Source organism: Lepisma saccharinum, chromosome 20 (assembly GCF_977018435.1).
Source record: "Lepisma saccharinum chromosome 20, izLepSacc3.1, whole genome shotgun sequence".
NCBI lineage: Eukaryota > Metazoa > Arthropoda > Insecta > Zygentoma > Lepismatidae > Lepisma > Lepisma saccharinum.
The window spans coordinates 43,558,269-43,576,836 of NC_139248.1; the positions used below are offsets into that span (position 1 = coordinate 43,558,269).

The 18,568-nt window shown below is 37.0% G+C and overlaps 2 protein-coding genes across 3 annotated transcripts in view; one reads left to right on the plus strand and one right to left on the minus strand.

Moving 5' to 3' along the window:
- The window catches only part of LOC146003253 (phenazine biosynthesis-like domain-containing protein 1), an 84,643-nt gene extending 83,086 nt beyond the window's left edge, over positions 1–1,557 (plus strand). For both annotated transcript variants that reach the window (XM_083141437.1, XM_083141438.1), the window contains exon 7: positions 1,251–1,557. In XM_083141437.1, the coding sequence (XP_082997563.1) occupies positions 1,251–1,381 (131 nt within the window). In that variant the 3' untranslated portion in view covers positions 1,382–1,557. The remainder of the gene's footprint in view (positions 1–1,250) is intronic.
- Positions 1,558–7,598: 6,041 nt separating this feature from the next.
- On the minus strand, positions 7,599–8,561 carry LOC146003445 (histone-lysine N-methyltransferase SETMAR-like). The gene has a single exon (XM_083141729.1). The coding sequence runs from the start codon at positions 8,559–8,561 to the stop codon at positions 7,599–7,601; it is 963 nt and encodes a 320-aa protein (XP_082997855.1).
- Positions 8,562–18,568: the final 10,007 nt, after the last annotated feature.

Sequence of the window (18,568 nt, forward strand, 5' to 3'; positions counted from 1 at the left end):
TGTTCTAAAAACTTCTAAATTTTTACTTAATCATAATAAAAAAATGTAGTATATTATTATTATTATTATTATTATTAAACATGGAGGCTAAAAGCAACCAGAACACATCAACTGTAGTATGGCCGAGATCGAGAATATGTGTGCCTTCGCAGCATGGTGTAATATACACAGGGAAAAGTTTTTGCTTTTACTATTTATTACCTCCTCATGTAATAATATATTTCCACACAATACAGAAACAGAAGTGTTGTTTTGGGGGTATCTGTATCTCAGTACTGCAAAATTCGCAAATCTGATTACAATGAGGTTCTCAGTTTTAGATAGAGCGTGACATGATTGGTATCCATCATTATGTGTTGTAGATAGACAGACTAAAACTAAACTCCATGACGTAAAAGCTCTCATGACGGGGCCAGCCAGAGCGGCTTCATCATTTCGTGACGCGTGGTCAACGCATCGCCGTTGTTTCCTGTGGCTTTCGTGACCGGTAAAATTAATAAAATTCATGGTCAAAAGTTTGTTTAAACTCCACTTTATGCACAAATATGCTAATCTGGGCTGGACCTACAGTTTAAAGTAGAATCTGAACAGCTTTTCATCAGAAATCGAACTCGCTACCCCTCGATTTCAAGTCTTGCAACAAGCAAGAAGGCTGGTAAAGAACAAGTGCAATCCTTTGTACAGTCATGGGATAATAATACTTTCCCCATAGAGCCTTAATACCAGTATTCGTATGGGGGAAGGATTTCTTTCCACGACTGCACATCGCAGTAGTAGAAATACGATACAAAAACTCACTTATGTTATATATTCGAAAAATGTAAATGTATATTCGAAAAATGTAAATGTATGCAATTATGAAATCAAACTCTATTAGATAACAGGTTAGGTTCACTGGTGTGCGCGGGGAGAGCTGATGGGGCCACGGCCCTTCCTGAAATTTTGAGAAAATCAAAGTTTTCAAATGAAAGTAGGGAAAACCCAAAGTGGTACATGCAAGCTTCTCCCATTACCATTTTTGTCTTTGGACAACTTTTAAAACGAATGTCAAAAGTGAAACTTACGTAATAATTTGTAGTAGATCCACCTCTCCCCAGAACGCAGCTATGTAATATTCGCCTTTGTAATTCCAGACTACTCCGGAAAAAGTCCTGCCTATATCAGTGGTTACGTTAAGTTACGTTAGGTTAATTTAATAATTTCAGGAGTACTTTATCTGTAATTTCTGATGTCTTGTTTCACCCCAACAGCCCATCAATGTTCGAGGCGCGGAGGAGAGATCGTTGTGAGAATGGCTGAGGACGGAAGGGTGGAGATCAGTGGCCATGCAGCTGTGGTTCTCAAAGGGCAAATGGCATTCCAAACGTCCTATTTGAAATAATTATATATGTGACTGGAAACTACTTTTCTTTTATTTTTAATATTATCAAGTTATTCTACACAAATACATTTTTTTTGCAATCTTTCAAGTATATTGTGATTTAGATTTGGAGAGTTTTACAATTGGTAGCTGTATATATGAAATACATTGCCTACATAAAATATTTTCAAATGGTTTCCAAGTGCAGTTATTTCTTCCTGAAGATGAACAAACATACCGGGTTACCTTTCCATCCTATTTATTCCCTTTTCAAATAAAACATTCACAAGTAGCATATTCTTTGCATCTCATTGGAAAGTGTTTTTGACCTCCATAGAAATCGTTTTCCTCCCTCCCTGGAAAGAAGTCTAGGTATGTCCATGATTGTGATATACGATATTCCCAAATTCAAATTCATCTGGTTATTGCTTGTATGTATACGTATACATGCGTACACATAATATTTACACAAACATTACTTTCACAAACCATTTCATTACACATTTATGCTGGGGGTCCCGGGTTGGAATCCCGGCTTGGGCATGGATGTTTGTGAGTGTCCATTCATCAATTTCATCATATCATCATTTTTTCCCATCTTCGCAAATTAGCCAAAAGTGGCACAAAAAGCGAAATAAAATAAAAACAAATCAATCAATCAATCAATCATTACATATTTATAGCATTATTTTCGACTTGTTGAAATATTTTGTAAGAATATTGATTTCCGAGGATGAAGGAGAAGTTAGTAAACAAGACGATGTCAGTGACGCTTGATGTCCACTCCTGTACAACAAGGGAAAAAAGGTAAAGGTAAAGTGCTCCCCTGTGCATAGCACCACGCCATGAAGGCGTATAGGGGGTGTGGGGGTAACGCCCCACACTTTCTTGATCCGGTCAAGTCCTGTAAAAATTATTCTCTGTATGTTTCATGAAGTTTGCGAATTATAATATGGTTTGGAGTTGCAATATATTCACTACACAAACAAACAGGTGAAGGCACTAAGTAATTCTTGTAAAGGTTAGCTGGAGCGATAGTGTGATTTAAACTGCAGCGCATTATAGTTGTGAGGGAACTTCGGGAGAGTCGAATATGTATATACCAGCATTCGTTTGGAATTCTTTCCTGTGTGGAATAGTACAACTTACCGCATTGAGTACCATTATTCGTCCACAAACTTTCCCAGCCACTAAGTAATATTTTTTTAGGATGTGATTTCAAAACTACATTCGGAAACTTTATTGAATACGGCCGTTGGATTGTTTGATTCGCTGCATATTTTGCCAACGTATCTGCTATATTATTACCTTTTGTTAAAGAATGTCTAATTGTCCAAATAAAGTCCCAATGTCATTAATTTCAGTGTCAGTATTCTTACGTTAACAATATATCATTCCCTGTGACATGATGTAAACTGAAATGCATTTAGCACAGAGGCTGAATCGGTAGCAATTGAAACTTAATTCAACTTCTTCTCTTGTGCATAAAGCAATGCCTATCGTATTTCGAAAGCTTCTGCAATGTAAATAGACAGATACGAAGGCAAAGGAAAACTTTTGGATTCTGCAGAATTATCACAGTAAAATGCTGCTCCTGTTTTTCCCAGCTGGCATTTAGAAACTCAATATCAACCACTTTCCACTTACTTTTCAAAACGAATTTTCCTCGTGGCTGTGCGCATTGAAAGAAGTATTGAGCAACTCTTATAATACAAAGGGGAGACACTATCAAAGGGAAAGCTCTTATACAACAAGTAACGGGAGAGGATATGGGCTAACTATTCTATGATCTAACGAAGATAAAGATATTTTTTTACATTGTCTGTCGTGGAACTATGGACATCCCGAAAGGGGGGCCACGGTCCCCCTGGAAAATGGATATCCACCAAAAAATTGTATATTTCACACATATTTCCAATCAAAATGATTTATGTTAATTATTATAAATTCGTTAAAGGAACAAAACAATTTCAGACTGAAATAGTGTTTTTTTGAGGGAACATCACCATTAAGAGGGAAAATATGCTTCTTTTGCCCCCCTGGAAGAAAATTACCTTGCTTGCCCCTTCCTGGGGGAAAAAAATCCTGCGGACATCCATGCGTGAAAGAGAAAGAAAAAGTTTCCTTACAATTGCAAGAGGAGGAGCAGGGAGAAAACACATATTTAGGAGTATAATAAATAGGGCAATAGGGTGTGGATTTTACCTATTTACCTATTTCGTTATTGCTTTTTCGACATGAAAATTATAATTTATTAATTTTTCTTTCGGTGATATATGCATAGAGTGTCTAGTGGCGGATTTAGAAGTTACAGTTGCAAGGGGCGAATTTTAGTCGGGTATCTCAGTAAACCTCATCGCACTGGCGTACACAGAGGAAGGGCTGAATGGGGCTGCAGACCGCTCTGAAATGTTGAAAAAAAAAAATTTCAAATAAAAGGAGTGCAGAACTCGAATAAAACTAAGATATACCTTATTGCACGGGCGTATTTAAGGGGGAAGGGATTCAACGGGTCTCCCCTATTGGTTCAGTAAATTGATACAGATTATCTGTTTTATCCCGCATCGACTTGTTCGAAAAATATATTCTTCACATTCTTCTAAATTAGAGGCGTGCAGGACGAGATACGGACGGCCATCCAGGATGGGGAATGTCCAGGCCCGTAGCCAGGCACGGGCTCATCCCCCCCTGGCACTGTCGTCAGATCTCTTGACATTAGGTAAAACTATTTCATATAATTTGCTTGCACTGAAGAGTGAAAATATAGACAGCAGATACCCGTTCAGAAAGTCGCACGAGTTTTACGCGTTAAACGACTTATGGTAACTGGCTGTACCATAAGTGCTTCCGTGCGTTTCGTGAGGTTCATTATGCTGTCCCAAAAGTCGCATTCCGTGCGTCTCGTGAAAGAACGAGATTCACCAAACGCACGAGCCAAGAGGTTGGTATGTTTAGTGAGAATCGTCTGCTGCTTGCAGACCTCGCGCGTGCATAATGACTTCATACTGCACTAGTTCGGAAAATGCATTATAATTGTAACAGTCCTGGATACGTGCCTGGCATGTCTGTATGCTTACTAATATCATAAAAGAAATTGAACATTTCACTATGATGTTTAAGCTGCTAAAATATTCCTAGTAGAGCTAAAATAATCGTCTAGGACCTGGTAATAAAATCAACATTGTACCATTTCTGTGGATCTTCAAGAGTTTCATCATACTCTTTGGATTTCGGCCCTGTACAGTGTTGCCTATTCTTGGATCATCTATATCTAAATTCGATGCCATTTTCTTCTCATCAACCGGGACTCGCAAAGTCGCCTCCCCAAGACGCCTCCACGAGTGGAGGGAGGGAGGCCCTGCCAGGCTGCCAAGTGGCGTCTACCGATCTTCGAAATTTTTCATCACTCCTGCTTTCTTCAAAGCGCTGATTTGTTTGCAAGAAATCATGTAACAGCATCTATCACATCGTAGATTAATGTTTTGAAGACATTTGCTCATTGCATTATGTGGAGTAATAGGTCATACCAGATACTAGTGAGCAAAGGAATGTAAAGCCACGAAACTGGTTTGAAACACGCACTGAGCCTTATGTGCGACCATTTGGACAGTTTTATTGTCGCCAGTTATTTGAAGGAGCGCATCATAGACCTCTCCCACTTGATATCTCAATGGAGTTGAGGCATCCAATCTGCTTTTCCACATTGTGGCAGTCAGTTCTTTTAAAGTGAGACGAGACTACTGATATGTTCCTTCCAAACGGTGGGTTGGCATTTATTAACTTTCAAGTTTTCAATAGGCTTATTTCTTTTCTTCTCTTCAAATTTTTCCACTCTGGGCAGTGGCATGGTTCGCCCCCTCCCCCCTTCCACCGACCCTGGCTTGTTCTATTCATTGTACTTAGAATGTTACCTGCAGGCCCACGCACAAGGTAGGGGAAGGGGCCCTTGCCCCTTTGAACTATGAATTGTTTTTTTTATGTGAACCTATAGGAACCAACGAAAATAGTATTGAAGATATTTCAGAGTTTGCAAGAATTTCGATTTTGTCACCTTACCCTGTCGTGTGAATTGAGGATAATAAAAAGTGCTGCTTAAACTCTGTAATTATGCTAAATGCTTCTAAATTGTGCTAGGATTTATTATTATTTACTATTTTCTGAAATCTGCAGTTTTATGTTCAATTATGTATATACTATTCGAGTTTTGAACTTGCGTTACTTATTATTCACTACACAAAATTGTGTAGAATGGCTCAATAAACGAAATGGGTTCAGCATAGAACTTGAAACGGTTTAAGAAAATGGTTTGTTTCTCAACCTGCTATCGATTTACTGCCGTAAAATCTCCTCAGGAACAAAATCGACAGGATAAAGAAAATATAGAGGATGGATCGACGCATGATTGTAAAAAGAGCGCGTCGCTGTGTATCCATACACCACGTGGACTAAATGAGATGTTGCTAATTCAGTTTCTTTAGAGATTTCTAAACTTTCGAATCGCCAATAGGAGAAGCAAGCACAACACAAAGATACCTATAACACGCATTCAATTCCCCGCGCCAATCTCCTCTTCTGTTCCTTCCTGCTTGACTCAGAATGAAATTTCTTATGCATGCTGAAAAATTCCCTCTTTCAGCTTTAAATTTCCTGAGATGCGTTGGATTCATTGCGTTTGTTCTCTATATTTTACATTAATACATTTTTCATCTTATCATTGATTGAATTGTTGTTTTAAGTCCACTTTATGCACAGTAAGACTAATCGGGACTGGACCTACTGTTTAAAGTGGGATCCGAACCACTGTGCCATGTGCCTTCACCGGGTATCGAACCCGGGACCCCTTGATTACAAGGCAACAACGCTACTACTGCGCCATCGGGGAGGCCCTTGATCACTATTAATCAAAGCAACGTAAATTAACTAATATATATTGTAGAGATATGGTGATTACAAATACGAGAAAACCTTGTCAAGAGAATATTTACGCTTGTTTATTCACTGGAATTGTCCGACCAACGAGCGATCACAAGAATGCGCAAACTTTGTAACTTCCGTGAAGCAATGACTGAAAGGCAAATGCGTGGATCTAACGTGATCCAGCGTGTTCGAAAGGTGTAATAACCTTTCGAAGCCAAAGATTATAAAAGGAAGCTCGCCCCAGAGCTCGCGCTCATTTGCTCTCACTGAACTCTCATTAGTCTTTCATTACTCTTGGATTACTCTACCTCACATTACAACTTACTGAACTACGACGACGGTACACGAAGTTACGGCTGCATAAGCATGCAGCCAGTCGCGCGGGATTGCTCGGATCAGTGAGCCAAGGGTCACCGTCACATCAGTCACAATTCGGTCTGCAAGAAGCATCTGGACAAGAACATCATTCGCCTACCAGGTATGAACAAGCGTAAACAACCTTTAAATTCAACCTTCCATATCTCATTCCTCTTAGTCGGAGCAGGTTCAACTCACAAGTATAATTAAGCTCTACCTAAAATGTATTATTGAAGCTTCCCTGTGACCTCAGATCCCAGGTAAGACGGGATTACAACAATATGTATCTATATAATTTATTTATGATAGCTTTCCCCTTTCAAAAATTATTCATTTCCATGAAAGAAGTACTCTCACTGGTTTTGAAGGCTACAAAGAGATAGTAATCACGCATTTTAAAATACAAAAATGGGAAAAAAGTAAGCATTTAAATAGTTTAATTACTTCATTGATCGATTTATTAAATTGTTATTTGACGTCGCCTAATCGCGACGAGTGATGATATGAAATAGATGAAGGGACATTTACAAAGAACACCCATGCCCAGGCCGCATTCGAACACTGGAGGTCTGGTGTCGTAGGGAGCTGTGCTAACCACTCCGCCACTGAGATCGGTGTAATTTCTTGAATTTCTAGTTTAAATTTTAATTTATTTAATTACCTGCATCTTCAATATTTAAGCTTTTTCCCTTTGACAAATTCTGTTCAAATAGCAGAGATCAGGAAGACAGAAGCAAATGTAAAATGAGAATTAACATAGAATTGGTTCGCAAATGTCGTTCAGATTTCCCTGTTTCTCGCGCACTTTGAGATGTATTTTCCCTACTTCCCTTTTCAGTAAGTATAAGGGGGGATCAACTGAAACCCGTTCAGTGGTCATAATTCGTGAAATAAATTTTATTTCGAGCTGAAACTGGTACACTGTCTAGAGGCGTCTATGGTTAGCGCTCAGTAAAAATATTGTTCAGAAGAAGTCACCACGAGCGTTGAGACACTTGTCCCACTGTGTCTCTAACTTACAAATGCCGTCCATGTAAAATTGCAAAGGCTGAATCTCAAACCAATCACGCACAGCGTCCTGAACTTCAGCGTCAGACTGAAATCTCTGACCTTTCAAAGCCTTCTTTAGAGGCCCAAAGATGTGAAAGTCACAAGGTGAAAGTTCAGGGCTGTAGGGCGGGTGCCGCAACATTTCCCACTTGAATCGTTGAAACAAATCCTGCACTTGGTTTGCAACGTGTGGACGCGCGTTGTCATGCAACACAATGACTCCAGCGGTCAATAAACCAGGCCTTTTGTTTTTGATGGCTCTCCGTAACTGTGTCAAGGTCTCACAGTAGAGTGCGGCGTTGATGGACTGTCCTGGTTCCTTGAAGTTGAGCAATAATGGTCCATGGCAATCAAAGAACATAAACGCCATAACTTTCCCCACAGACGGTTGCGTCTTGAACTTTTTGGGACGTGGAGATGAGGGGTGTTTCCACTGCATAGTGGAAGACTTTGAACTCGGTTCAAAATGATGGCACCAAGTTTCATCCTCAGCAACAATGCGCAGCAAGAAGTCGTTACCTTCCAAATGGTAACGTGACAAATGTTTAATGGAGCATCCCATACGCTCCAACTTTTGGTCCTCCGTCAATATCCTGGGTATCCACTGCGCGCACACTTTATGATAACCCAGAGCTTTCACAATTTTGTGAGCAGTACCATAACCCATGTTTAACTCGTTCGCTATGGATCGAATACTCATGCGTCTATCTGCAGATATTGCCGCATTCACCTTTTCACACATGTCTTCTGTGGCAACAACATGGGCTTGACCAGGACGGGGATAATCAGTGGTTTGTTCACGCCCCTTCCGAAACATTCTTGCCCAGTCCACCACTGTTGTTTTGGACACGCATGCATCACCATACACGTCTTTCATACGTCGGTACACTTCGCAACATCTTATTTGACAGCCCTGAAAAATTTCAAAGTCCGGAATTCGTAAATTTGGCAGCATAGCGTTTCAGAGCCAACTAAGAGTAGCCAACTTTGCAACATTTCTTCTTCATGAATGAAAACGCTCGTGATTTTTTTTTCATTCTTTCACATTCCATAAACTAAATATACCCTAAAGCAGTAATAAAATATATGAGTAGACAAGAGAAATGTTAAGTAGAAATACGAATGTTGAAAATATTTCAAGATTCTTCGTTCTGAATTTGAAAATAGGAAAATGTATGTGCATTGTGAAACACTGAACACGTTCTCATCCACCTGGAAAGAATTGCGGTCACATTTGAATGCAAGAAGGCAAATTTATGATGATTTTATGCGAAATGTTTAGTAAAGATACCTTGCAGAACACCAAACGATTCTGCAATGTGTGTTTTTTCCTTGGTTCTTGGCGAAAAATGGTTCGAAACTCCGGCACAATGTTGCTTCAACTGAGATTAACGTGTTTTACTGAGTTTCCTGTCAGTAATCTCCTGGAGTAGTTGGTTAGATGACAGCACTTTCGTTTGGTTTACTGTTTTCATCAAGATCGAAACATCGTAGGTTCAAATCCCACCCTTTCCTTATTATTTTTTCCTTTCTATTTACCGAGAACGAAGTGTTCTAATAACATAATATAATATTATATGATATTACTGTAAATATTTATGCGATGCATGCTCAGTGGCGGCGATTGGGTTTCAAAACTGATGGGGCAAGGTGGGGATAGGGGGAGGGCAAGGACAGTTTCTTTCCCTTGATAGATAATGTTTAGCATAGTGCTGGGTCATCTGCCCCTCCACACTCCATAATCGTCGCCTCTGTGCATGCCTCAAGTAATAATTCTACTAATGTTTTTAATCTTTCAGTGATTGGCAGGATTTTAGGAAATACTTTTCCTTTCATTCAGCTGTTATAAGTTAACACATATTAAGAACTTACATGTCAACTTTCTGCATCCGGAAATGCAGGACATAAATCGCATAAATATCAACGGAAATATCCAAGAAACGTAGATAAGCATTCTCGTCCAAAGCCGTTTACTTCCCGAAAAAGATTTCGCAAAGAAGTAGGTTTGAACCCATGTCCTTCCATTCCATAAGCAAACGATCCCCCTACACCGCACGGTTCATGTTATTTTATGCACTCGGTTCGGATTCCACTTTAAACTGTAGGTCCAGTCCCGATTAGCCTTACTATGCATAAAGTTGACTTAAAACACCAAATCAACCAATTCATCTCCTTTCAGAGTGGGCCTTCTACGATACTGTAGTCGGCCAGCATCCGAAAATACAGTTCTGCTTCGCGTATACCAGAGTGTAATTGCATTTAATATTGAGACTAATTTTACTTTAAAACTACAGATAAAAGCGATAATAGGGTCCAGAAAAAGAACCTCAAAGTAGATCTTCACACAAAGTATTTTAATCCATTGCCAAACATTTCAGTTAAGAATAATATTATGATTTTCCATTGACCGTATTTTCGATTCATGGTGAATTTTCTAAAAGGACCATGTCAAGACATCTAAATAAAGACATCTAAATACTAACAAATAAACTAAAAGCCAAAAAAGGCCGAAAAATGCAAAAAAAAAAATGTAAAATAGAAAGTGTTTTCCGGCTCTAACTGAAGGGAAACGGACATGATATCAGGTTTAGCATTGTTTTTAAGGGTCAGAAAAAATTTGATTTTTCATCAACTTCCGGACCCTAATTAGTAATTATGACCATTGAAAAAGTTGGAGGTAGCTTACTTAATTTTTTTTTTGCTGAGGGATCGTATCGTCCCATATCTCCACTTCATATTTCGAAAATGACTTGGAGTTTTCTACCACGAAAATATGTTTTTCATAGTTTGAAGTTCATTAGTATTATCTTTCAAGATTTCCATTTTTTAATTTCACACATATTTTATATTTCATACGTTCCTCTCTCTTTTCATACAGTCTTTGGAAAAAAGCTGAAGTTCTTGTCAAACGGAGTCTGGTTTAAATTACTCCTTTTCGCTCTCCTGTTCCTACTTTAAACAAACAACAAAATACTTCGTAACTAAACGATTGCTTGTTCAAAACACGGAATTTTTACACAATTTACAAAATATGACAAAACACCAAAAGACATGTTCATCATTTTTCCCTTTCAGCGTTTCTCGATTTTTTCTGAATTCGTTTCCTCATGAAAATTGTCATGAGGAAATTATAGATATGACATTATGTGTGCATTGGTTTCTTCAGACTGGTAGCAAATTTTAACATGAGCTACCTGGAGAAGAGGTAGCGTGCTTGATTCTTACGAGGGAGGTCGTAGGATCGATTCTCCACCTAGGCAGGATTATATCGTTGGGTGTAAAGTTTATCCACCGTGCTAAGAAGTTAAGTCTCTGTATTTCACGATAGGAAAGGAAATAGTAAGAGAAAGTTATTTCGATGATAGGAGGAAGTCACATGCCACGTGGAATGCGCAGAATCAAGTTACGTAGAGGTAAGTCTGTGATGGTGGTATCGAATATTGCAAAGTTAGTGGGAAAGTTTGTTATATCTGATACTCGTACTTTCTGTTCAAAGAAGACAAACATTTTAGATACAAAGCAGTGAGGAATTAACGATCATTATGAGGTTTTGAATTTTTTGTTTGTCACCCACTATATAAATACTTATTAGTAGTTTCTTATCGAACCGGCCTTCGTCGCAATAACAATTTATTTATGTTAATTAGCGATTTACTATTAGTTTTAGACGCATGGTAAGATGGTGGTCAGAGGATTGACAATAGTCATTACGAAGGAACGGACATAAAATTACCAATCTTAGCAATTTGAACTCATTAAACGCTCTCCTTCGTTACAGTACTGCACTACATCACTACTTAACATAACTGTATATCTTTTTTAGTATATCGAAATCAAATAATCAATATTTTAGGTGTCAGTGAAGAACAAAAATACATAACTTAAATAACATTACATTTTGCATCCTGAATACATATATGTGATTTGTGAATTAATCATGATGTGTGTGTTAACACAACATATGAACAATAACTAAAAAGAAAAGTTTTAACTTTAAATCCTGGAAATCTCCAACTTCTAAGGGGAAATATGCGCAGAAGGGACGTCCCTCAAGTGTGGATCGGATTCATTTTTTAAATATTCTAATATCAACGGTATCTGTTCAGCAAACAAAAAGAAAGAAAGAGTAGAGGTTGGGATTTGAACCCGCGACCTTTCACGCTTGATGAAAATTAAGGATAACAGCGCCTAACCAACTGCTCTACGTTAACTTAATGGCGTTATACCCTTAAAAACATGTTGACGTTTATGAAGACTCCCACCTTCCTGTGTTTCAAGCACATTTTCTCGACAAGTCGTGTAAAATATATGTTTTTGAGAACTGTTCGATATTATGCAAGGTATTGTAAATAAAATGTCGCATAAACTCCTCACAAATTTGCTTCTTTCTGCACAAACTTGATGGCAATTTCCTCCAGGTGGAGAAAAACTCTATTCAGTGTTTCAAACCCCCCAAATTTCAAGTCGAGCAAGCAGAATCGTAAATATCATACAAGGTTCTTTTTCCAATTCATTATATCTGTTTGATTGCGTATTATAATAGCGGTTTATAGTTTCTAAGTTCATGGAAAGTGTTAAATTGAAAACCTATCACCGCAGCGTTTATCGTCTAGTGGAAGGACCTACTCAAAGTTGGCTACTCTCACCTGGAGCTGAAGTGCAATGTTGCTAAGTTTACGATTTCGGGACTTAGAATTCTTTCGGGGCGGTCAAATAAGATGTTGCGAAGTGTACACTTCAGCTGGTTGACAATCTTCGGCACTCAGAAACTGGATGACAGCACGCTGATCCTGTTTGGACGGATTGGGGATGTTGAACGCCATCTTTCACTCGTTATACCTGCAAAACGGAAACACGTATAAACAACATTCCTACACCCAACACACAGGGACATTAGCCATTACACACTATTGGACAAACAATATCCTCCTACACACTATACCAATAATACATGGAACGAACGGGTTTCAGTTGATCACCCCTTGTAATTTGTGAACCCAGAATTCCTGTTCCTAAGAAATTTCCAAATTTCCCTATCGTAAACAACACAGCTCCTACGATACAAAGGCCATCGGGAAAGAATGGCAGAAGAGGGCGCCAGCCGAGGGAACGGCAAAGGCTCTGGGGTGGTGAGTGCAACTGGCGACTCTCTCCAGAAGGAGGTTACCCTGGCCACGGAATCACCGGGCGTGAGAAGCAGTGTTTCCTTCCCCTCTCCCCTCCCTCTCGTCAAGGGATTTAAAAGGAGGCGGTGGAATCTCACCCTGCCGAGATTCATCCAGCTGGAAAAAACCCTCTCGGACATTCAGCGGCAAATGGTTGAAAACATTCGCGCTCTGGAAGCAAAGAAATGTATGAATCAAAGATTGGTTCGGAAGACTATTGCAAAGAAATAAAAAAAGACAAAAAATTATAGCCGAATCATCTCCGATTACCTAGATTATCCAAAGTATACGCCACTGCTGCCTAGAAGAGTGCTTCAGATTGACAATACTGTGGAGTCTTTTTTGCAAGCCATGTATTGAAGCACAGACCACAATTTGTAGTCCAGAGGGTTAAGATCGGTACTGTCAGGTGGCCAATTTGCAACAAAGGAAATGAAGTCTGCCTCATTCGTCTCAAGCCACTCCTGGGTTGTTCCAACCTTATGAGGTTGTGCAGAATCCTGCTGAAAGCTTCACTTCTGATCATGAAATCCTGACTATTGTCTCCAATAGTGTCTCCTGGTACACCCTTGCTGATGTTTTGATCCCTTTCTCACAGAAATGGGGCTCAGTAGTGCCATGACAGACTGAGGTAGAATGATGGCCCCCCCCCCTCAGGGACGTCGGAACTTATTTTGGAGTGGGGGGCGGCAGGTTTTTAAATCTATCAACCAGTTTTTAAAATCTCATCCTCCTACATATATATATATATATATATTTACAGTGTGTCCGTAAAATAATAGTGGGGTATTAAACAGTCATAGTTTTGCAACAAAGCATGGTAGAGAGATGAACGATATGTCAAAGCAAAGAGAAACTCTCCAAGTTTCTTACCTGTTCAGTAGACTTCGATGTGTGAACCCTTAGTTGCCCTGCAGACGTCAAGACGATATTCAGTCTCTTCCCATACACGGCAGAGAACATCCGGCATGATAGACGTAACAGCTTCACTGATCCTTGCTTTTAAATGGTCCAGATTTCGAACTTGACAGAAAAACACTTGTGTTTTGACATAACAGTAGATGTTGTCCGCGCCAACGTCTGTTTTCTCCATGGGTGGTTTTTTATTTGCACGTACTTATAACTAATTTGCACGTACTTAGAACTAATTCGCACGTACTTAGAATTCATTTGCATGTACTTAGAATAATTTACATTTATGTATTTGCATGTTTATAACTTTTTATGAATATATATTTATTTATTTTATGAAAAATATGTATATAGCAGGTAATTAGAGGTACTAAACGGTATTCATATGGTTTTATATTCATTACTGCAAAGTATGTAATGTATCAATCGATAATAATTAATGTTTATAATATTGAAAATAAGTTTTCTATTTATGAACCGCTATGAACGGTGGTAATGGTACGAAAGAAGACGGTCCCGGTACTCGAACCCACGATATGTAATATTATTAATTAGTACTATGCAATAATTGCATTATATTATGAAACACGATGGTGCAACACGCTAGACAGAATACTGTCTCAGAATTTCGACTCCGCTCTGATGCCAGACAGAGAGAATGAATTAATATTCAGCGCAGGTAGAGGAGAAAGGAATTTTGGGGAAGCGCGCTCAAGGTCAAATGACGTCACAACGTCAGGACAAAGGAAGAACCTGATTGACCAATCAGAGAACGCGTCGGTAGATTTTCAGAACCGGTTTTTTCAAGGTTAACCAGTACGCAATAACAGGGGAAAGCTATGCAATACTGTAGGGCAGGGGAGGGATTCAACCAGACAACAAAGGATGTCTGGAAATGCACAGCAAGGGTCAAATCTCTGAAGCTATGCGCCAATTAATATTCCGCTCAGGTTTGCCTCCAAGGCACAGGACGCTTTAGCGCAGGTTTTTTTTTTATTTGTACAGTTTTCACCATTTGCTTTTATCACGGGGTAACGAACCTAGGACCCTTTGATTATTGATTTAGGTAGTAAATGTATGTTACTGTGTGCTATTTAACTTAATTTTGAGTTTATTTTTTACCAAACTTTGACTTTATCTCAAACATTTTCACAGCTTATCCTTATTTTTACAAAAATAACACTATTTGTACTATTCAGGCAACATTTTTTATTAAATTTTGGACTCGCAAAGATATTTTTACAACTTTTTAACTTATTATTTTACAATTTTATGTTAATTTTTTACCAAAATAACACTATTTGTACTATTCAGGCAACATTTTTTATTAAATTTTGGACTCACAAAGACATTTTTTCAACTTTTAACTTATTATTTTACATCTTTATGTTAATTTTTTTACCAAAATAACACTATTTGTACTATTCGGGCAACATTTTTTATTAAATTTTGGACTCACAAAGACATTTTTTTCAACGTTTAACTTATTATTTTACAACTTTATATTAATTTTTTACCAAAATAACACTATTTGTACTAATCAGCAACATTTTTTATTAAATTTTGGACTCACAAAGACATTTTTTCTACGTTTAACTTATTATTTTACAACTTTATATTAATTTTTTACCAAAATAACACTATTTGTACTAATCAGCAACATTTTTTATTAAATTTTGGACTCACAAAGACATTTTTTCTACGTTTAACTTATTATTTTACAACTTTATATTAATTTTTTACCAAAATAACACTATTTGTACTAATCAGGCAACATTTTTTATTAAATTTTGGACTCACAAAGACATTTTTTCAACTTTTAATTTATTATTTTACAACTTTATGTTAATTTTTACCAAAATAACACTATTTGTACTATTCAGGCAACATTTTTTATTAAATTTTGTATTTACAAAGAGATTTTTTCAAACTTTTAATTTATTATTTACAAGTTTATGCCTATTTTTTACTCAAATAACACAATTCTATCTGGTCAGGAAAGACTTTTAGTTACATTTTCGACACACAGAGTGTGTGTTCTCAACTTCTATCTGTTTATTTCACAAGTTTAGGCTTATTATTACCAAAATAACACAATTCAATCTGTTCAGGAAAGACTTTTAGTTATATTTTCGACACACAGAGTGTGTGATCTCAATTTCTATCTGTTTATTTCACAAGTTTAGGCTTATTATTACCAAAATAATACAATTCAATCTGTTCAGGAAAGACTTTTAGTCGCATTTTCGACACACAGAGTGTGTGATCTCAATTTCTATCTGTTTATTTCACAAGTTTAGGCTTATTATTACCAAAATAATACAATTCAATCTGTTCAGGAAAGACTTTTAGTCGCATTTTCGACACACAGAGTGTGTGATCTCAACTTCTATCTGTTTATTTCACAAGTTTAGGCTTATTATTACCAAAATAATACAATTCAATCTGTTCAGGAAAGACTTTTAGTCACATTTTCGACACACAAAGTGTGTGTTCTCAACTTCTATCTGTTTATTTCACAAGTTTAGGCTTATTATTACTCAAATAACACAATTCTATCTGTTCAGGAAAGATTTTTAGTTACATTTTCGACACACAAAGTGTGTGTTCTCAACTTTTATTTGTTTATTTTACAAGTTTAGCCTAATATTTACTCAAATGACACTATTTATATTATTCAGGCACCATTTTTATTACATTTTGGACTCTCAAAGACACACACACACACACACACACACACACACACACACAGAGAGAGAGAGAGAGAGAGAGAGAGAGGGAGATTTTTCCAAGTTTACAGGATTATTCTCCAAGTTTACTCAAATAACGCAATTTAAATGTGTTGTGAATTAGATTTTGTACACACGACGTGTGTTTTGTCAAGTTTAACCCTTTTATTTTTAAGTTTATTTTACCAAAGTAAGACGGCTTAGTCTATTCAAGAAAGTTTTCAATTATATTTTGGATGCAAAAGTATATTTTGTCAAGTTCTACCCTTTTATTTTACAAGTTTAGGCTTATTTTTACTCAAATAACACAATTTCATCTATTTAGGCAACATTTTGTTTCTTATATTTTACTGACAAAGACATTTTTTTCAATTTTTAATGTATTATTTCTCAAGTTTATGTAATTTTTTATTCTAATAACACAATTTTAACTATTCAGGCAACATTTTTTATTGCGATTTGGATTTACAAAGAGATTTTTTAAATTTTTGTATTAAATTTTCTATTTATTACGTTTTGTATTTCACATTCACTAATTTTTAAAGTTTTACTTTTTATTTTTATCTAAAAACTAAAGAAAAAAGTATTTTTAACTAAAAGTTATTTTATAGTTTTCGGTTTTCAGATTTCCACAATGCTATTTTTGGTTCTGTATTTCTATATTAGGATATTACAGTTCTAAGGTGTGTATAATATTTCAAAGTATTTTCAGGGTGTATTTGTTAATGCATTTGAATGATAACTATTAGGTTTTTGGACGAACTAATGTTAAGAATATTTCAACCAATCAGAAAACGCGTCGGTTTTATTTCAACCAATCAGAGAAGGCGTCAGTTTGCTTATGAGGTATAAAAACTGCGTAAAAGCAAGCAGAAGCTATTTTGAGAAGTATTTCTGAAGCATTGCGTCAGAAAAGACATCAAGTTGTGATTATTGTCTGAGATTTGAAGACAAAGAACTCAAAAGAAGCTATAATTAAGGTAAGTGAATTGTTACATATATGTATGGTGCTTTTAAATAATGCGTAAATGCAAATATTGAAACGAAGAAAACGTCAATGCAAACCAAAAAGAATATGCGTAATGTGAACAAGTACTACAACTATTTTTCTATTTTTCAGGTGCTTCTAATTTTGTATGTGTGACTGAAAGGGACCATTAGTAAAAGATGGCGTCTTCAACCTCCACAAACAAGGCTAACCACACTGCGGTGAGTACCTCGCAAGAGATTTTACCACTGGAATGTATATTTCTCCACTAGTTTTTGAAATAATATATAAATCCAGAAAACAAAGAAACGAAAAAAGTAAATACAGAAATGAATATGCGTAATATAAACAAGTACTACAACTATGTTTCTATTTTTCAGGTGTTCTTATTTGTGTACCTGTGAGTGGAAGGATCTATTACTGGAAATAACGCCAACAAAGTAACCAACAAGAACATGAGTCAAATAATTGCATCATGTCCATGTTTTTCCAATTATATCTATAAGGACTGTGTGTTGGAGACTTTGAAGAGGTATACACCTGGCAAGTATATTATATGCTGGGGATGTTATTCTAATCAAGGCAACCAATTAGCCCACGATTGTGTAGTTAACCATTTCTACGAGTGTGAGTGCGTATGCTGTAAAGATGAAGATTTACTCTCTGAACGTTATTTTATTTGCCAAGGAGAACGCTGTTTGAATAAATGCCAACGATGTTTTAAGTGGATGTGCGAGAGAATCCAGTATTATTTACAGGACTTGGATAACACAAAACATATTTTTGATTTTTATATTACTAACCATGAGGATGTTGCGGATGCTTTGACGGCACACGAGGTACAGACAGAATACAAAGCTTTTTATAGTGTATTATGTGAAATTTCAAACAATATCGAACTAGTGAAAACTCTTATAGATCCTATACGCTCAGCAGAGCTTACTTGTGGTAGCACAGGATTTTTGTGAGAGTTGAATAGAGACTGACTAATAACACCGAAAATGGTGCAATACATTATTGATGTACAAGGATTTATTTATAACAGAAAATTTATATTGCGTGAGATTTGTGTGAGTTCTACAAATTTGGA